This window comes from Diaphorina citri, unplaced genomic scaffold, assembly GCF_000475195.1.
Source record: "Diaphorina citri unplaced genomic scaffold, Diaci psyllid genome assembly version 1.1 scaffold41, whole genome shotgun sequence".
In the NCBI taxonomy this organism is placed as follows: domain Eukaryota; kingdom Metazoa; phylum Arthropoda; class Insecta; order Hemiptera; family Psyllidae; genus Diaphorina; species Diaphorina citri.
This window is the reverse complement of record NW_007377478.1, coordinates 402,018-424,380: the sequence shown is the minus strand read 5'-3', so window position 1 is coordinate 424,380 and position 22,363 is coordinate 402,018. Positions and strand designations below refer to the sequence as shown.

Sequence of the window (22,363 nt, the reverse complement as noted above, 5' to 3'; positions counted from 1 at the left end):
CTCCCTGCCACCCTCATCAGAAGTGTCAATTAAATCAATCCTATTCATGCGTGACTACTGAATAACTATTTAGATTCCAGACCTGAAGATACCTCTAATACCCACTCAAGAAACAAATGAGATAGTCGAAAGACATTTTGGAAAAGTGGTACCTAAACTTCTAGACACAGAGTACCTACACTCCTGCAATCAAACCATATCTGCAATCAAACCATACATGCATCAATATGAACATCAATATGAACCACACTGATGAACCACTGGAAATACAAACTGGGCAGGAAGTTACTAGAATAGGTCATAACGAAAAAAAGGCGGAAGAGGCCAAATGCAACTCAAGTAATAGGTAAAAGGCCACTCACTCTTACTGATCTTACGGATTTGAAATTTGAAATGTCTCGATAAAATATTTTGAATGTCAAACCGTAATTCCGAATTTGGGAGGTAAAAACATGTAAATATTGGACTGATGGATGAGATCCATCAGCTTGGTGGTATTCCTATTATCTACAGTGATCTCGTTTGACTGAGCCTATTAAAATAATACTATTATTAAGATATTACCTACTAGTATGTACTACTATCTACAATGACCTACCCTACGTATGAATGGGCGCCCTAGAGCTCTACTGAGTGCAGGCTGTCACAAATTGGGCACCCCTGACTCATCAGAACTCCAGCCAGATATACCTGAAGTATCTTCGAATACCTTTCATCAGTAAGTATTTCCAGAATTCCTTATAGCCTTCTAAATTCAACAGGCAACAGGTGATGTTGATCATCCTGGCTATGATGACCATGTTGACGGTTGTTCTGAAAAGCTCTGCAGTTTTGAAGATTTGAAGGATCATGTCCTCATTCCTCAAATTCTTGAGCCACAATTTCCTTGTTCTTCAAAGTCCTTCTCCCGTACACTTTTACATACCTTTTTCTTCCAAGGACAAGAAAAAGAAATTTCCATTTCAAGATAGCTAGAACTAGAAGCAAAACATACCTTTACATATGTAGAAACATACCTACTGAGCGAATGTAGAAACATACTGAGACACAAATACTCAAGTAAACACTTCAACATCAGTACAAGTTCAGATTCTAATAAATTTCTCACTTGATATTGATAGTTTTACGCAGACTGCCTACGTTATTGCCCACCTTTATCCTGGCATCCTGTAGCTGGCAGTGTAATAAACTCGATGATACCCAAACACCCATGATGAACAGATAAAAGGAATTGAAGGAAACAATAAACTCAACAGGAATCCTATAACTTTGATGTAATGAGTGTCGAGATCAAGATAACGGAAAAGATTGAACTCATTATTGAATAGTTGTAAATAAATGGATATTTATGTACTCTACTTTGTAACTCTATTTTTTGTATGTTCACATCATGCAGTACCAAATCTGTGGCATTAGAAGGAAGGATTACACTCTTCAAAATTCCACAGACTATTATTTAAGTGAGTAGGTACCTATGTATGTAGATTTGTATTGTATATCGTAGGTACTCGTACAAAGATTAAACTGAAAGGAAAGCAAATGAAGTGATGCTTACTACCAACTTAAGCGTTTGATCAATTTACAAGAATTCCGTAGTCCTTAAAAGTGATGAAGGCTTCTCTGAATTTGAAAGTTCTAAATTTTCTCCCCTGGTTCTCCAATTCTTGCTTGATAAGTTGGTATCTCATCTTTGGTGCCCCAAGCATTTGAGAACCTCAGAAACTTTCTTCTTGTCAAGGAGCGGAAGAAAACCAGGTAACTGTTAACCAAAGAACTTTACATTTAAAAATTATTGCTGAGGTTTATTCATTAAATTTCGCATTCTGTTTCAGCTCTCAGGGTTCACACACCCGGATGCCTTGACCGATGTATCCCTGCTTCTGATCATCTCTGGAGGCATCATCTGCCTTGTCAGCTTCTTAGGATATTGTGGTTCTTGCTACAATTGTCCCTGTATGACGGCACTGGTAAGTTCTGTTTCCTTTTGACTAACTCTTTCAAATGCTCGTTCTTTAATAGAGGCTTGATGAATAATCGTCCCGAAATCGAAGATCGAAGGAGGTAATCCTTTGAAATGCTTTTTTCTTACCCGGCCCGGGGTTTGATAGAGAGGAAACTGTAACAACGAAGCACTTTTCGTCCCGAAATTGATGAGAGAAGGAGGACAGGATAGGGGAAAGCCAGTCGTTCCTAGAACGAACCTTGTCTGATTAGGATAAACGTTTACGTCCAAGGTAACTAGGCTGGCAATTTGATAATTCTTTTAAAATTGACTTGATTATTAGATAATGAATGCAATATAGGGCATCTCAGTTCCTGTCATTTAGTACCTAACTGTTGCCGCCTATGATTTTATGACCTCAACGAGTTGCCTTATTGAAATTTTTATGACACACATTACACATATTACCTATGCTTTCTACTATAAATTGACATGATATTGCTTATCTTATCAATATATTCTGGCCTGATAAGATATTACTTAGGTACTCGTATATATTTGACTAATTGAACAATTATTAGGTAGGTGGGTACCGCCGCTTCATGATGTTTACTCGGTTCACAGCCGATTTAATTATTTAATGTACTGAGTACCTAATGTACCTACTAGAGTCCTTGTTCCAATGCACCTTGCGTCTCATCTCCTCTATCAAGTTTACTCTTAGTTCAAGTTAATAATAAATTGTGAAAGTTTCTTCTGTCCCTACCTCAGTTATTTCTCAAAGACAGAATCGGTCTTCGGTTATGTATATTAGTGGTAGGTACGTTTTGAATTCCAAATGTTAAGGTTCTTCCCCCTCCTGCTTCAAATCGTGACATGGCTACCTCACCACACTTGTTCTAATGTATTCAATAAAACCAATAAAATAGAGGTGATAATGTAACGTATTCCACTATCCACATCCTTGTGAATAGTGTACAAACTGTACAATTACTATAACGAGTGTCTCTAGATCTCAGTTATTGGCATTTTTTGTTACGTAAAACTCTCACGACTTGAAATAAAAGTAGATTAAAAGATCTCAGTTATTGGCATTTTTTGTTACGTAAAACTCTCACGACTTGAAATAAAAGTAGATTAAATAGATTGATATCAAAGTGCCTTGGCAGGTACTTGCAATACATACAATGTAATGGTCATATTTGAGATACCTGGGCATTTTGAATCTCATAAAAGTTTGAGCCGGGGCCTTATCTTGGTTCAGAGATTAGAGATATGAAATGAAAGTGATGTTTTTTCAAGTTCCATGAACCTCTTGCTCTTTTTTGCCTTCTTCATACCTTGGTCTTTTTGAAAGTTTGAACTGCAGGAACCTAGGAAATGAGTTTATGTTCAAACCACCTAAATTCAGGATTTTCCTATTGTCAGTCGGTAGATACACCCCAACAAAACTAATAAAATTAGTCACTGGTAATCGAACATTTCTCTTTGTTGATTCGAAACATTATGTTTTAAAGTTTAAAAGTTAAACTTGGTAGTGCTTTGAAAGTTTGAACTGCAGGAACCTAGGAAATGATTTTTTGTTCAAACCACCTAAATTCAGGATTTTCCTATTGTCAGTCGGTAGATACACCCAACAAAACTAATAAAATTAGTCACTGGTAATCGAACATTTCTCTTTGTTGATTCGAAACATTATGTTTTAAAGTTTAAAAGTTAAACAAGTAGCTCCAAGGTACGATATGCCTACTATGAGCTCACTTTTAAGGTAAAGCTGTAGGCTGTAAAGATTCATTGATTCAAAGAAAGTTCTTAGGTCTACACTCTAGGTTATTATCGTCAGAAGGATCTATGTAGAATTACTGCTGGTTTGCTCAGAGATAGAAAAGATAATAAAGCTTAGCTGTGCTCTCAGTAGATTCTATGGAGAGATGGAAGTCGTTCCAATTTTTCAATCATAATTTCCTCTTTCCTCGACGTTTCAACTCTACTCTATAATTTGATCTTTAAACCTAGGTGTAGATTGGGAGAACCTATTTCAGATTTAGGTGTAGAAGCTTATCATTATCCAGTATCTACCCTAGTGATAATACAGGTAACTAACTCAGAAGAAGACCTATTAGACGACCTGACGAGACGAGGAAAAAATCAGGTTATTAGAGGAATACAAAACAAGCAATAAACACAAGTAGGTATAACCTACCTACTGACATGAAACATTACATCACCACAGATTGCAAAATCGAATGGACCGTATCGCATCTCACATTTGCACCTTTATAAATCAGGTAATGATATAATATTCACTATCAAATCAGACGGGTTATCGAAATAAAAATCCAGTTTTTGTTTTCAACCTTTCTTCTAATCTTCTTTCTTCAAAGTTCAAATAAAATTTCTTTTGTGTGAACTATGAACTTTTCAATATCTATCTTTACACCCAGATCGTCAAAACAGAGTAGAGTACTAGATGAGACGACAGAACGCTGAGCACAGCTTGAATCCAGATCCAGATAAAAGAGAAGACAGAAAAACAATTTTACTTTATCTATGAAAGTTCTAAAACACGCATTCAAAATAGGCAGTATAGTGCCAGCCCAGAACAGATCATCAAAACAGAGTAGAGTACTAGATGAGACGACAGAACGCTGAGCACAGCTTGAATCCGGATCCCGAAAGTTGGTAATTACAGACGTTGCTTCTGGATATTTAAAAGAGAAGACAGAAAAACAATTTTACTTTATCTATGAAAGTTCTAAAACACGCATTCAAAATAGGCAGTATAGTGCCAGCCCAGATCGGACCATGGCTCTTGAGAGCCAAAAAAGAAAAATTATGTGGTCACTATTCCCATTTCTCTTGGAATGTGGCATAAATCGTCATTTTTAGAGACAATAAAATTAACCCGAAAGAGCCTTTGTGAAGAAGAACTCTTGATAGAATATTCAGATCATGTTGGTATCCAACTTACGAGTAGGTACGTACTGTACTTTTAATAAAAATTATGTGGTCACTATTCCAATTTCTCTTGGAATGTGGCATAAATCGTCATTTTTAGAGACAATAAAATTGACCCAAAAGAGCCTTTGTGAAGAAGAACTCTTGATAGAATATTCAGATCATGTTGGTATCCAACTTACGAGTAGGTACGTACTGTACTTTTAACTACCTAACTTACTAGACTAGACTTCAAAGACATCAGGAACAAATAAGTCAAAGTCCTACTCACACTGACCACAATGGTTTCAACATTACATAAATTAGACACATCATTAATACCTATCATCATAGCCATTTCCATATAGGTAATGCTCTATGGTTCCGTTTATGGGAAACGATTTAACATAAATTAGACACATCATTAATACCTATCATCATAGCCATTTCCATATAGGTAATGCTCTATGGTTCCGTTTATGGGAAACGATTTCACAGTCTTGTTATATCGAGTGTAAAAACAGCATTGGCAAAGAGAACATTCACATTTTGTGGTTTTATTGGTCAGTGATATAATGTTGGTAATTTTAAAGCCCAGCAGTATGTCTAGTAGTGTGTACATACCAACATACATTTAGGTAGCTATTGATTTATGTTCTATATTGTTCTAGGTATGTTGCTCATCATTGATTGTTGAATTCCATGTACAATTCCACACAAAATAGCAATATTGGATATTCAGTACCTATGTATGGAGATATGTACTCTACCTTGGTCAGTGATATAATGTTGGTAATTTTAATGCCCAGCAGTATGTCTAGTAGTGTGTACATACCAACATACATTTAGGTAGCTATTGATTTATGTTCTATATTGTTCTAGGTATGTTGCTGTCAACGTAAGAGCAAATTTGATGGAGTACTAGTAATCTATGAAAGAGTTGCATTATGTGCTTTGTGGTACGCTCAAATTTGGAAGGTAAACTGGAAACGTTATTCCTGGTGTCCCTCCTAATATTAGTCAATATTTCCGAAAAAAAAAGCAAGGCCAAAAATATCGATAAACACTTTGCAGAAAGAATAATAGTAAACCTACTAATCCTACCCAATAGGCATAGGCATGGCTTAACAGATAAATATGAAACCATTAACCTCAAGCAGCAAATAAGATGGTTCAATAATCCACAAGATAAAGAACTGCTCAACTTCAGTGGAGCCCAAATAGCCCAACCCCTTGAAACAATATTTGCAGCAACACTGATGAGGGGTTTGTGTGATTTCCAGGAAACACTCCGAACTTCCGACTGAAATCTGAATTTTCTCATGATTGTGTAGGTCGGTCTAGAGAATTGAACGGTGCATTAGTTGCCTATAGGTTAGATACTGTTTCTGTGTCTCTGATTTGATTAGTTTGATGTATCACCGTTGATCATATCGTGACGAGTATCTATGTATCTTCTGGTCATTTCCATTTTGAGAACGGTATTGATTTCTCTTTTCTTTTGTTTCACATTTACCTAACTGGTTCTTTCATTTTCCTTATCGGTAACACATGTAATGACCATATTCATATCCTTTTGCAATGATGTGTAAAAGACTCCATATTATTTTCTGCAATCTTCTAAACTCATGTGTAATTATGATGTGTTGTAACTCACAAAGCGTTCAAGGGAACAATTTAATTAAACTAAACACAGCTCATACCGCATCATTTTGTAGACAGTCTAGGACTTATTATTCCCAGACAAAAAAAAAAAAAAAAAAAAAAATTCGGTTGAAGGAGGCACGAGTAGGAGTTCAAAGGTTTCAGAAACATATCACAATTTCATCATTTACATCACTTTGCATAGGTAGATGCAGATGCATATTATTATTTTGTACAGGTAGATGCATATTATTATCACTAAATTGCCTTTCACTCTTATTTTTCTGATTGTCCCCAGGTAATATCGGTTTATTTGGTTGACGGTATATTTATCTCATTACCTGTAAAAACGTCATTTCAGAACGAACTTTAGACATTCCAAAGGTAAAGAACTTACCTATAAATGCAAGGGGGAAAAGAGTTTCCCATTTCCTCGCCCGATCTATCTCAGACGTTACAAAAATTCTCGCCAAGGGTTAATCCTAATGCTTTCTATTGTATTGGTTCCACTCTCGATTTTCTCTAAAACCGCATCGACTGTCAAATCCTACATCACAATTACATCACTTTGCATAGGTAGATGCAGATGCATATTATTATTTTGTACAGGTGGATGCATATTATTATTACTAAATTGCCTTTCACTCTTATTTTTCTGACTGTACCTAGGTAATATCGGTTTATTTTATTAACGGTATATTTATGTCATTACCTGTAAAAACGTCATTTCAGAACGAACTTTATAGACATTCCAAAGGTAAAGAACTTAGCAATAAATGCAAGGGGGAAAAGAGTTTCCCATTTCCTCGCCCGATCTATCTCAGACGGTACAAAATTTCAACTCCAAGAAAAATTCTCGCCAAGGGTTAATCCTAATGCTTTCTATTGTATTGGTTCCACTCTCGATTTTCTCTAAAACCGCATCATCGACTGTCAAATCTGAAACGTGAGCATCCATTATTTATGACCAAAATGGTCCAGGTCATAGAATATGCATACTTGCATATTCTATGACATAGATGAAACAGAGGACAGTTAACCCTTTGATGACCAATGTAAACTGTACTATCTCGGTACATGCGCATAGGTCACCAAAGGGTTAATCAGGGGCGTTTCATGAGATTTTCAAGAGAGGAAACTATATAGATATCATAGGCATAGATATAGAATCCCAGATTATTCACTAAATCAATGACTGTTCTCGATTAGTGGTAAGTAGGCGGTTCGGAGCAAAACCGTAGAGCAAGGGCATCTGTGCTTCCCTAGCTTCCGTAGAAGATACGCCACTTCAGTGTTAATTCCTTATACTTATACAATATACTTATGTGTAATTGTATAGAAGGCATGTGTAATATGTGTATAATCGGTACATTGTACTTTAGACTTTATAGAGATAACATTAGGTACTTTCCTTTTAATGGTGACATACGATAAGTAAAAGAGAAAATATCACCGAAGAGAATTGGGAACCAATAAAGGTCTTGGTGATTAGAAGCTGGTAAAGTTTTTTTCATCGACAAAAAAATCGTTTATCTTCCGTATCTGGAGAAAAGGAGAAATCAGTGATTGATTGGTTCATCCACAAGTATCTAAGATGTTCAAATCAATTATGTTTTTGTAGTGGATAAATTGTCGAGTGGATTGTTAAAGTTAGATCAACACTACAGCTACCTACAATGGAGATACATAGTTATATCCGTCAACTTATCAAAGTTGATTTCATCAAGTGATTTAGATTCATATGATTGTTATCTTTCTAAAGTAATCTAAAGTATGTAGTCTTACTTGTCATTCAACAATCTGGCAATCTTCATCTCCATGAACATTAACTCTATAACTTTGATGTAATGAGTGTCGAGATCAAGATAACGGAAAAGATTGAACTCATTATTGAATAGTTGTAAATAAATGGATATTTATCCATTATCACTTAAATCTATTTCCTTATGGTGCAAATAGGTAAATAAAATACAGCTAGCTGTGTCTATAAATCTGAGAAAGAGGGCCGTTGTTTTGGAGAAATGATGAAAATCTACGTGCCTAATTAGGGGGGAAAATGTGAACACAAGATGCTACCTAACAATACTTATATCAAGTTACCCCAGATTCAAAAACTGATATAATCAAAGGTTTATACCTAAGAACACGAATAAGTCCAACAACAAGAGAGATCTTTAAAAAAAGGGTTTATTCTTGATTCAGAAATGTATCTAAAGATATTAAGAAAGCATGATCTCAAATAATGAGGGGAGCCTCCCTGCCACCCTCATCAGAAGTGTCAATTAAATCAATCCTATATTCATGCGTGACTACTGAATAACTATTTAGATTCCAGACCTGAAGATACCTCTAATACCCACTCAAGAAACAAATGAGATAGTCGAAAGACATTTTGGAAAAGTGGTACCTAAACTTCTAGACACAGAGTACACTCCTTATCTGCAATCAAACCATACATGCATCAATTTATATATAGGTACACACATTGATGAACCACTGGAAATACAAACTGGGCAGGAAGTTACCAGAATAGGTCATAACGAAAAAAAGGCGGAAGAGGCCAAATGCAACTCGAGTAATAGGTAAAAGGCCATTCACTCTTACTGATCTTACGGATTTGAAATTTGAAATGTCTGGATAAAATATTTTGAATGTCAAACCGTAATTCCGTATTTGGGAGGTAAAAACATGTAAATATTGGACTGATGGATGAGATCCATCAGCTTGGTGGTATTCCTATTATCTACAGTGATCTCGTTTGACTGAGCCTATTATAAATAATACTATTATTATTAAGATATTACCTACTCGTATGTATTTCTATCTACTATGACCTACCCTACGTATGAATGGGCGCCCTAGAGCTCTACTGAGCGCAGGCTGTCACAAATTGGGCACCCCTGACTCATCAGAACTCCAGCCAGATATACCTGAAGTATCTTCGAATACGTTTCATCAGTAAGTAAACGTAATCAAGAGCCTGCGTGAGAATATGTTTGGAAATAAAGAAATTAGAAGTCCAACTGATTGAACAGGGATAATACGAAGGGCTTGAACTCAGGTTGAGTTAATGATACTTAGATGATAGCTCTCTGGAATACGGAATGTCCCTGCTCCTTAGATTCTATGGACACGGACATCGAACCTCAAAATCACATGGACAAATTTCACGTGAACTCCTTATTCATGATGATCTAAAGTTGGAACTCTGCACGGTTCCAATCAAGAGTGATTACTTCTCTACCGCAAAGCAGAGACAATTCAACTCCAGGTAACTAACTCAACGGAATGTCCCTGCTCCTTAGATTTTAATGACACGGACATCGAAACTCAAAATCACATGGACAAATTTCACGTGAACTCCTTATTCATGAAGATGTAAAGTTGGAACTCTGCACGGTTCCAATCAAGAGTGATTACTTCTCTACCGCAAAGCAGAGACAATTCAACTCCAGGTAACTACCTCAGAAGAAGACCTATTAGACGACCTGACGAGACGAGGAAAAAATCAGGTTATTGGAAGAATACAAAACAAGCAATAAACACAAGTAGGTATAACCTACCTACTGACATGAAACATTACATCACCACAGATTGCAAAATCGAATGGACCGTATCGCATCTCACATTTGCACCTTTATAAATCAGGTAATGATATAATATTCACTGTCAAATCAGACGGGTTATCGAAATAAAAATCCAGTTTTTGTTTTCAATCTTTCTTCTAATCTTCTTTCTTCAAAGTTCAAATAAAATTTCTTTTGTGTGAACTATGAACTTTTCAATATCTTTACACTATTCATGTATTCGCGGATTTGGCGATTATGTTCGCGGATTTCGCGATTATGTTCGCGGATTTGGCGCGTAGAAGATACGCCACTTCAGTGTTAATTCCTTATACTTATACAATGTGTAATTGTATAGAAGGCATGTGTAATGTGTATAATCGGTACATTGTACTTTGGACTTTATAGAGATAACATTAGTTAGGTACTTCTCTTTCAATGGCGACATACAATAAGTAAAAGAGAAAATATCACCGAAGAGAACTGGGGACCAATAAAGGTCTTGGTGATTAGAAGCTGGTTAAAAAAAAATTATCGAAAAAAAAATCGTTTATCTTCCATCTTCCGTATCTGGAGAAAAGGAGAAATCAGTGATTGATTGGTTCATCCACAAGTATCTAAGATGTTCGAATCAATTTTGTTTTTGTAGTGGATAAATTGTCGAGTGGATTGTTAAAGTTAGATCAACACTACAGCTACCTACAATGGAGATACATAGTTATATCCTAGTACTACGTACTTAATGACAATGAAACATCTCTGAGGTTCACAAACGTTATTGTGACATTATTACCTACCACATAAACTTTAGCAGGCGAGGTGATAGGGAAATTACGGGCCCATTTCTGTGAATGGTTATTTATGTAGGCACTCAGATGCAATTTACCAAATTTGAATCGGAGTGAAGCTAATTTCCAAGGTACAAAAATGAATCCCTAAAATTCCTTACAAACGGCCCTGAGCGGTGATAAATTCACAACAGGAAATATCGAGTTAGAGCACTCTGCGTTCATCAAACCTCACCGTTCCACGTTAATCCACTTCTGCTGCTAATTTAATCGAGGATTTGGGATTAAGATTTCAAGTGCCTCTCAACTTGAAGCTCTGAGAAACATCAAATCTGACAGAGAGTTCAGCAAACCCATTCAAGTCATGAGTTGACAGAAATTTTTCAAGGATAGGAATGTCATTGTGAACTTCTGCAGCGTACATTGTTCTGAGTACATCAGGACATGCTTGTATTTATCTACATGAACACAGTAATGTTCCTTCACCATTTACTTGTCATTGTAAACTCAATCCTATATCCTATAACGTAAGATGAAGATATAGGGTATGTTTCGCAGTTGGTTTATCTTTATCAATGAAATTTTGCATATTTAAACTTCCCAATTTGTCACATCATGATACGTTATGTTCCGGGAAAAATTAGTTTTCATTAGATGTTAACTTTGATGGGTTTACGATAATATTATATTATAATATAGGAGGTGGGAGGTGTAAATCTGAATATCTATGGAAGATACGGTTTGCACGAGCAACTGCAATAAATTAATCACGCCTCGTTTAATATTTACGTGAAGTCTCGTTACGTTATTACTTCTTTGTTAAACATTACTTATATTATGACTGCGAACCTAATTACTTGTTGATTAATGTGGGTGATTTATTCTATGAAGTCCTGGTTGTATTCTGCATATTTAATTATAAATTTATTTTCAAATTGTACCTATGTATGTATAGCTATCTCTTTGAGGCTTTGCTACCGTCCAAGCCAGCAACGAAGATACCAACTACACTCAACATTGCTTAACTTGAGTGGATCAAAATCGGGAACAAGTTCATTCAACGTACTTTAGCCGCTGGCTTACTATTTCATTACGCTTGTGCTTCTCTTGTTGATTTATTGGTCTACAGTTTAAGCTCTGACAGGTATCAGATATTAATTTTAATTCTGACAGCAAGAAAGTGATCTCATAGGATAGGTAGTACATGTCCATGTATGGCTGTTTTCTTATCAATTGAGAGAGCAAAAGGACTAAGTAGCTACAGTTTCATAAGGTTAGGTTCTTGGGCACATACATACCTATAGATATCATGTTCTGGTTATTGACTATGATCGATCACATGTTCCGTTGCCTATCTCAAGTATACCTTTGAAACCTTCACTTCTTTCAGATACCTACCTAATTACTTATCATTATCAGATTATCATAATCCCAATAATCGAAAACCATCTTCATATACAAATACTTGAGTATTTGCTTCATTATTTTCTGAACGAGCTCCATGTCCATGTCCATGCTTCCATAGAGGTCGAAGATTATAATATTGTTTGACTCACGAAATCCTACGTAACTTCAATAGAGGTGTGAATCAGTGGTTCTCTTGTTGATTTATTGGTCTACAGTTTAAGCTCTGACAGGTATCAGATATTAATTTTAATTCTGACAGCAAGAAAGTGATCTCATAGGATAGGCAGCACAAGTCCATGTATGGCTGTTTTCTTATCAATTGAGAGAGCAAGAGCAAAAAGACCAAGTAGCTACAGTTTCATAAGGTTAGGATCTTGGGCACATACATACCTATAGATATCATGTGTTGGTTATTGACTATCATTGATCACATGTTCCGTTGCCTATGTTAAGTATACCTTTGAAACCTTCACTTCTTTCAGATACCTACCTATCATTATCAGATTATCATAATCCCAATAATCGAAAACCATCTTCATATACAAATACTTGAGTATTTGCATCATTTCTGAACGAGCTCCATGTCCATTTCCATGCTTCCATAGAGGTCGAAGATTATAATATTGTTTGACTCACGAAATCCTACGTAACTTCAATAGAGGTGTGAATCAGATACCTACATGTCCATGTATGGCTGTTTTCTTATCAATTGAGAGAGCAAGAGCAAAAGGACTAGGTAGCTACAGTTTCATAAGGTTAGGTTCTTGGGCACATATGTACATACCTATAGACTATAGATATATCATGTTTTGGTTATTGACTATGATCGATCACATGTTCCGTTGCCTATGTTAAGTAATACCTTTGAAACCTTCACTTCTTTCAGATACCTACCTAATTACTTACCTACCTATCATTATCAGATTATCATAATCCCAATAATCGAAAACCATCTCCATATACAAATACTTGAGTATTTGCTTCATTTCTGAACGAGCTCCATGTCCATGCTTCCATAGAGGTCGAAGATTATAATATTGTTTGACTCACGAAATCCTACGTAACTTCAATAGAGGTGTGAATCAGATTCTTAGTGGAAAATAGTGGAGATGTCAATTTCCCTCCAAGTTCACTGAGTATACCACCTATAAGTCCTATAACCTATAACAACAGTTCTAGCAACAACTATGCCTCGGTAAAATTCTCAGTACTATTGTGTCCTACATCCTTGACAGTGCTCAGGATTTCTTGCTACTTGCTAGTTATCATCAACATCATCATCATCCTTGGTTATAGTTGTTGTTATGTTTTGCTTGCAACTTGTAATGGTCACGCGGTTCTAAGGCCTCAAGCTCGGAACTAACGGTCCGATTTGCTATATTATGACCAGGATACCATTCAACTTGGTAGATATACTTGGTTAAGGCTTCAACTTCACACATGTGGGTGACGAATATACCTACATATTCAAAATTATTTTCTTTGGTATTTTTCGATTACCCATATTCTATGACATAGATGAAACAGAGGACAGTTAACCCTTTGATGACCAATGTAAACTGTACTATCTCGGTACATGCGCATAGGTCACCAAAGGGTTAATCAGGGGCGTTTCATGAGATTTTCAAGAGAGGAAACTATATAGATATCATAGGCATAGATATAGAATCCCAGATTATTCACTAAATCAATGACTGTTCTCGATTAGTGGTAAGTAGGCGGTTCGGAGCAAAACCGTAGAGCAAGGGCATCTGTGCTTCCCTAGCTTCCGTAGAAGATACGCCACTTCTTTTAAGACAACATGACAAAGCTTTGTACCGCGATCCAAGGTTTTATGAAGTCCCCTGCAATTGGTTTCTTGGACGGAAGACTGGGTAGACTTGTAGAGACACAGTATTGTTACTGAAGGGATTGCTGGGGTAATGAGAACAGGCTGATGGGGTGATGGGCTGATGGGCAATAGGACCTTTCAGTATTCAGTACTCAAAAGGAATCCATCTAACAAGTTGGTTTCTTCTAACAAGTTACCTACGATATCAACGGACTGTTGATAAAGTTCAAGAATTGAAGGTCCACCATTCAGAGAACAATATTTTAAGTTGAGACCCTCGGATCGAGTTGACAGTGGTCAATTACATCATAGAGCTCTCAGAGAAAAAAATCCTACAATAGGTAATTTTACATTTTCACATTTTTTTAATTTTTTTTTTAATACCGAGTTACTATTTTCTGACTTCCTCATTAGTTTATTCTGTCTCGTCCTATAGGAGACTTATCAGTCCATTTAACTGTTCGTGAAAAAAAAGTACTACGCACTTAATGACAATGAAACATCTCTGAGGTTCACAAACGTTATTGTGACATTGTTACCTACCACATAAACTTTAGCAGGCGAGGTGATAGGGAAATTACGGGCCCATTTCTGTGAATGGTTATTTATATAGGCACTCAGATTTTGATATGAATGATATTATGATTAGGCTTGCCAAACGTCCCGAATTGGCCGGGACAGTCCCGAATTTCAGGGGGTGTCCCGGCGTCCCGTTCAGTTTTTCATTCACGTCACGTGAGCTTATCGGGAGTCAGAAAGATGTAGTTCAAATTTTCCGATATTGTGTAGGTAATTTCGTTCAGGACAGCTACACTATACTATCACGTCACGTGTGCCAAGTTTCAAGTCAATCGGCCCGCCGCGCCGACAAAAGTGGCTCGAAAATGGCAAGCTACAACATTTGACCCAAACAAACATGACATAGGTTTCTAATAAAACCATCTGAGACATGGACTTTGGGAAGCAAGCAGATTAACAAGAACGGAGGTAAGGATAGTGCAATAATTAAAGTCATTAGAGATTTGAAGAGGATCTTGGTAAGTTCTCTGGAGCGTTAAAAAAAGTTCCCCAAGAGATTCGTTGATATGGAACAAGGTGCACTGTGCGACAGGTACATAACCTGGCTAGTACCTATTAGGAGCAGTGGTGCTCTTGTACCTAGCTAGGACATCAGTGGTGTATCCAGAGATGAGGTTTTCCTGCAGAGATCCGGAGCTAGGTTAAAGAGGTGGAATTGAGGCAATGTCCTAATCCTAACAGTAACACGCTATGACAAAGTGCAAGAGATACCTAGGCCAGATGTTTAGGGTCATTGTCTACGTCTTGTCTATGTCCTATGATTACTCTCCGTGGAAACATAACCCTGGATTCCAAAACTCTCTGTCGTAAGATGGTTAATGGTATATACCATAAATATCTTGAATCGCTCCTCCGTTCTTATCTATTTTATGTTCGCTATTTATGTTCTTATCAATTTATCTTCCCATCTACCTATCTATTTACGTAGTAGAGGCCCGTGAAATTACTAGCAAGGTCGTCCTAATCAAATTTATGTCGCTTCTACCTTAAATAATACTACGCAGTCTACCACGCTTCGTACGATGTAGTGACTGTAATAGTGTAATACTAGTAGTCCGGCTCCCTTGGTGTTTCCGCCTTTGAGGACAAGTGATCAGAGTTGGCACTTCGAGTGACTTATTGTTACCTATGTCAAGTGACTTGTGACTTGACGGAGGTATACGTACGATGTAGTGACTGTAATAGTGTAATACTAGTAGTCCGGCTCCCTTGGTGTATCCGCCTTTGAGGACAAGTGATCAGAGTTGGCACTTCGAGTGACTTATTGTTACCTATGTCAAGTGACTTGTGACTTGACGGAGGTATTTCAAGTGAGATGTCACCCTATTTTATCGCGTTATCAGACACTAGATTCGATACAAATCAGTACGTAATTGATCAGAGAAGTCCCAGCAATAATTTCAGTCATCTGTCAGTCATTGGTGCTGTGTCGGACATTTCATACGTAAGACATCCATGGCGAATCCTTGCACATTCGATGCACTTCTGATGCAAGTGTGTAGAATTGTGCACGCAATGGTGTTTATGGAACATATGTATTTATGGAACTGCGATAGTAATGTAACATTGGCATATATCAGGGGTGGCCACTAACCTTACCTTGGGGAGCCGCAATCCCATAAAGCCCCTGCGGGGTGAGCCACGCCGCAGGCGAAATTTATGAAAATTTTGGTCTACAATCTTCAGAATTCAGTCTCAGGGGAATTCTCGATAGGTATTTTATTTATTTATTTGCACTCTAAGCAACAAAAAGGCCATGTGTGACATGGAAATTCTGATATTCAGAGAAATTTTTAAACAAGTAAGAACCATGATTAGAGAGCCGCACAAGATCATCTCGCGAGCCACGTTATGGCCAACCCCTGGTATATAACATAACGTGCGAGTATGTAAACCAACACATTCTATATGTAGTGTAGTTCTATTTTCATATGAAACAGAAGTATTACAGTAGGTACCTACATAATATTACACAATAATATATGTTTACCTAGGTAATGGACTTATTCCAGTGATGGTATACCTATATAACTACATGTATTGACGTTAGTCAACTACCGTAAGCAGGTCTGAATATAGATATGGTGACACTCAACAGAGACCACGCCCATTGGATTTACAACCAAGGAGATGCCAAAACTATCACTTTTACTAATGCTATCACTTTTACAAATGCTCACTCTGTCCGTTCACTAATAGGAAGTAGTGGAGATGCCAAAACTACTATTTTGACAAATGATCCCTCAATCTCTTGATCATTACGTTTATTTTCTCCCTAAGAGCGTATGATTGGCTAAAGGCAGGTCTCTTGTCCAGGTCAGTAGGTACCTACCTACATCTAAATTACCTTCTAGGTACACAAAATTTGACCGGAAATGGAAACTAGATTTAGGTAAACAGGCACTGAACTAAGTTTTGTAGAAACGATTTCGGTGCCTTTGGTAAACTCAGAACTACTCGGAAGCAATAGTGGAGATGTTAAAGCTACTACTTTCACGTCTAAATCCGGCCTGATGTACGGTGTACCCTACGTATATCATGGATTACATCACATGATAACACACCAGATATGCCATCTACCACAACAGCTAGGTATCTCGCTGGTAGTATGGAAAACGGATATGATATAACAGCGGTTGAGTACCATCTAATCCGAGCTCACTAAGCAGAAAGTCCTGGGTTCATAGCCGCGCAATCACCGTAATTACGGCAATTTAGATCCAAGGACAGTAACATTAATCGACTTTTCATTGCATGATAAGACACGATAAGTTGATAACCAATCAAATGTATGTCTACTAATTGTCTAGACTAGACGAGTTTTTCTTGGTTATTTATGTCTATTTTCCTTTTGGACAACTTCCGAAAATAGAACCGATTCCGATGGCTCTTCATCTTGGATTTCATATAGTTTAGTACAGGCGCTCTTAAGTTTCCAAAAGGGGACCGGTTCCGTTTCCAAAAGTCTCCCGAAAGGAAAATAAAATAAACCTAGGGTGGGTTTCACCAACCTTTTTTTAGCTCCTAACACTAAAGCCTTATACCTAGCTAGTAACTATTAGGAGCAGTGGTGCTCTTGTACCTAGCTAGGACATCAGTGGTGTATCCAGAGATGAGGTTTTCCTGCAGAGATCCGGAGCTAGGTTAAAGAGGTGGAATTGAGGCAATGTCCTAATCCTAACAGTAACACGCTATGACAAAGTGCAAGAGATACCTAGGCCAGATGTTTAGGGTCATTGTCTACGTCTTGTCTATGTCCTATGATTACTCTTATGATTACTCTCCGTGGAAACCTAAACCCTGGATTCCAAAACTCTCTGTCGTAAGATGGTTAATGGTACCATACATATCTTGAATCGCTCCTCCGTTCTTATCTATTTTATGTTCGCTATTTATGTTCTTATCAATTTATCTTCCCATCTACCTATCTATTTACACACACACACACACACACACACACACACACACACACACACACACACACACACACACACACACACACACCACTCCGCTGAACTCTCTATCTATAGGTACCTACCTCGACGTTTAGGTCTGATTCTAATGAACAGAAAGATAGATATTCACCATTCCTGTCCGTTCATAAAGTAGATCTGGAAATTTGTAGCATTCCGGATGACATTTTTCAACATTTTTGTCTGATTTTGAGTAGGTAGACTCCGGGCAGTCAGGGAGGCTGGTATAGCGCAATAATCAGACAAAAATTACAATAGTTCTAGACTTCTAAACTTGGCACACATAGTTACCAGTCCTGATAAGGATGAGCAATATGAAAACTATACCACTATAGTCAGTGATCCAGAGTCTACAATAGACACGTTGTACTGCAAGGTTCCCACCTTTCACCTTGATAACATTGTGAGAAATCTCCAAGATATACGCACACTACCTCAAGTTCTATTGTGAATCTTCGGCCTCCATTGTGAATGACTTAAATTACCAGCTTGTCTAGTAAATTTAGAACATCTTTGGGAGCGGTATAGTGTGAAGCGAATATAATTGACCATCCACACGACTTACCAGTACTCTCTACTGATGGAAACTTACTTTGTACTGATGGAGACTTAGTACTGATGAAGAGAATAATGGACATGTCAAAGAGAACTTGCAGGTTTTAATTTAGGAGTCACGACTGTTCGGACTGACTTTCAAAAGGAATAGGGTCTTGTTTTAGAGCTGTATAGATAGCTAGATAATATCTTTATAGTTAGCTAGGGAGGTAGGGATCACTGAAGGTAGCTAGGTCTAAGGATCACTGAAGGTAAACAACGTTATGTGTGGTTTATATCTGAACGGGTGACCGTCTGAGACATTGCGAGGTGCTGGCTATTCCGTGGTACACCCAGACAATAAGGACTGAGGACATAGTTTATTGCCATCCATAATACCTACCATCCATCTGTTGAAATGGTCGTCCCTTGCATACCTACCTATCGACCTATTTCAACAGTATACACTTATACCATACCTATACACCTTCATTACTTAACGCTTTAACCATTTTCCTACTTTTGATATAAGTTTGTTGGAAAATTGTTGGTAGCACCCACCGCCTTGCTGTGTTTTGTCGCTTCGGTTCAATAAAATGAGTAGAGCAGGATCTAGGATCTTGTTTGTTTTTACGTAAAAAAATTTGTTGATTTGATAGGAGAAGTATGTGATAAAAGTATCTACAGAAAGAACCAGAATCATCACTTAACTGCATACACAAAACCTTCCTCTGGAGCTAGAAAAGAGGTAGAATCAGAAAAGAGACTTACCTACAACTTGGCACACATAGTTACCAGTCCTGATAAGGATGAGCAATATGAAAACTATACCACTATAGTCAGTGATGCAGAGTCTACAATAGACACGTTGTACTGCAAGGTTCCCACCTTTCACCTTGATAACATTGTGAGAAATCTCCAAGATATACGCACACTACCTCCAAGTTCTATTGTGAATCTTCTGCCTCCATTGTGAATGACTTAAATTACCAGCTTGTCTAGTAAATTTAGAACATCTTTGGGAGCGACTTACCAGTACTCTTTACTGATGGAGACTTACTTTGTACTGATGAAGAGAATAATGGACATGTCAAAGAGAACTTGCAGGTTTTAATTTAGGAGTCACGACTGTTCGGACTGACTTTCAAAAGGAATAGGGTCTTGTTTTAGAACTGTATAGATAGCTAGATAATATATTTATAGTTAGCTAGGGAGGTAGGGATCACTGAAGGTAGCTAGGGCTAAGGATCACTGAAGAAAAACAACGTTATGTCTGCTTTATATCTGAACGGGTGACCGTCTGAGACATTGCGAGATGCTGGCTATTCCGTGGTACACCCAGACAAGTAAGGACTGAGGACATAAATAGTTTATTGCCATCCATAATACCTACCATCCATCTATTGAAATGGTCGTCCCTTGCATACCTACCTATCGACCTCTTTCAACAGTATACAGTATACACTTATACCATACCTATACACCTTCATTACTTAACGCTTTAACCATTTCCTACTTTTGATATAAGTTTGTTGGAAAATTATTGGTAGCACCCACCGCCTTGCTGTGTTTTGTCGGTTCGGTTCAATAAAATGAGTAGAGCAGGATCTAGGATCTTGTTTGTTTTTACGTAAAAAAATCTCAGAGGAGGCATCGGATTACCTTATTATTAATATTAATTCCTTAATCCTTACTTCCTGCATTGTGTCTTCGGATAGCGGATTACCTTATTATTAATATTAATTCCTTAATCCTTACTTCCTGCATTGTGTCTTCGGATAGCGGGTATTATCACGCGTCAGCAATCTCAAGGTTAGGTATCAGTTATCTCTTATCTCGTGTATTGGATACCTATTTCAATATTTTGTTTGAAAACACTCATTATTATGTACCTAATGTGCCTACGTATGTACTGTACCTACCTATGTACCTATAATTATTTTCATAATTTGCATATTATAAGAAGATCAATGTAATCGATTTTAAATATCCGCAAGACATTAGTTGACTAGAATGATATTATCAATTATTTACCAAAGATCTATGAAAGAGCTACTGGATAAGTAACCATCTAAGACTGAATTCTTATCTGATAAGGTTTCGGAAGACGATTTGGTTTTAAATTTCAATTAGGTATTTTGACATTCTGTAAACCGAATTTGGTTGAAATCTATAACGAGCTTATCGTACGTAACCTTTTGCTTGATTGAAAAATGGTTTGTGCAATAAGTAATGAGAATTGTACCAAAATGACGTAGTGTAGGTACCATAAGTTGGTTCTTTAACCGCGGTAGGTATTCTTAGACTAGAATAATTAGCTCTTGTTCATGCTGCAGGTTGGTAATGCTTGCTACATTTAGAATTAGCAACACATTACATATGTAATGCTGGTATGGTTAGAGGGTTCTATTGAAGTATATTAGGTGCTCTTCTGAAGTTAAGCATTGCATGGTCGTCATTTAAAGTGGCACAACTCGCGAGGATAGATAAGAAGTTGGAAATGTTGTGAAATCTAAAAATTGTCTCTGGGTCGATACTGTCCATAACATTACAACAAGTTGTTGTTTTTGTTGATTTGATAGGAGAAGTATGTGATAAAAGTATCTACAGAAAGAACCAGAATCATCACTTAACTGCATACACAAAACCTTCCTCTGGAGCTAGAAAAGAGGTAGAATCAGAAAAGAGACTTACCTACAACTTGGCACACATAGTTACCAGTCCTGATAAGGATGAGCAATATGAAAACTATACCACTATAGTCAGTGATGCAGAGTCTACAATCGACACGTTGTACTGCAAGGTTCCCACCTTTCACCTTGATAACATTGTGAGAAATCTCCAAGATATACGCACACTACCTCAAGTTCTATTGTGAATCTTCTGCCTCCATTGTGAATGACCAGCTTGTCTAGTAAATTTAGAACATCTTTGGGAGCGGTATAGTGTGAAGCGAATATAATTGACCATCCACACGACTTACCAGTACTCTCTACTCATGGAGACTTACTTTGTACTGATGGAGACTTACTCTGTACTGATGAAGAGAATAATGGACATGTCAAAGAGAACTTGCAGGTTTTAATTTAGGAGTCACGAATGTTTGGACTGACTTTTCAATAGCAGCAGGGTCGTGTTTGAGAGGTATAGATAGCTAGATAATATCTTTATAGTTAGCTAGGGAGGTAGGGATCACTGAAGGTAGCTAGGTCTAAGGATCACTGAAGGTAAAACATAGTTACCAGTCCTGATAAGGATGAGCAATATGAAAACTATACCACTATAGTCAGTGATGCAGAGTCTACAATAGACACGTTGTACTGCAAGGTTCCCACCTTTCACCTTGATAACATTGTGAGAAATCTCCAAGATATACGCACACTACCTCCAAGTTCTATTGTGAATCTTCTGCCTCCATTGTGAATGACTTAAATTACCAGCTTGTCTAGTAAATTTAGAACATCTTTGGGAGCGACTTACCAGTACTCTTTACTGATGGAGACTTACTTTGTACTGATGAAGAGAATAATGGACATGTCAAAGAGAACTTGCAGGTTTTAATTTAGGAGTCACGACTGTTCGGACTGACTTTCAAAAGGAATAGGGTCTTGTTTTAGAACTGTATAGATAGCTAGATAATATATTTATAGTTAGCTAGGGAG

General features: G+C 37.3%; 1 protein-coding gene across 1 annotated transcript in view; it reads left to right on the top strand.

The window, feature by feature from the left end:
* Positions 1 to 227: 227 nt before the first annotated feature.
* The window catches only part of LOC103513763 (tetraspanin-7), a 44,692-nt gene continuing 22,556 nt past the window's right edge, over positions 228 to 22,363 (top strand). The window contains exons 1-3 of the mRNA XM_017446021.1: positions 228 to 346; positions 762 to 807; positions 1,833 to 1,967. Coding sequence (XP_017301510.1) covers positions 228 to 346; positions 762 to 807; positions 1,833 to 1,967 — 300 coding nt within the window. The remainder of the gene's footprint in view (positions 347 to 761; positions 808 to 1,832; positions 1,968 to 22,363) is intronic.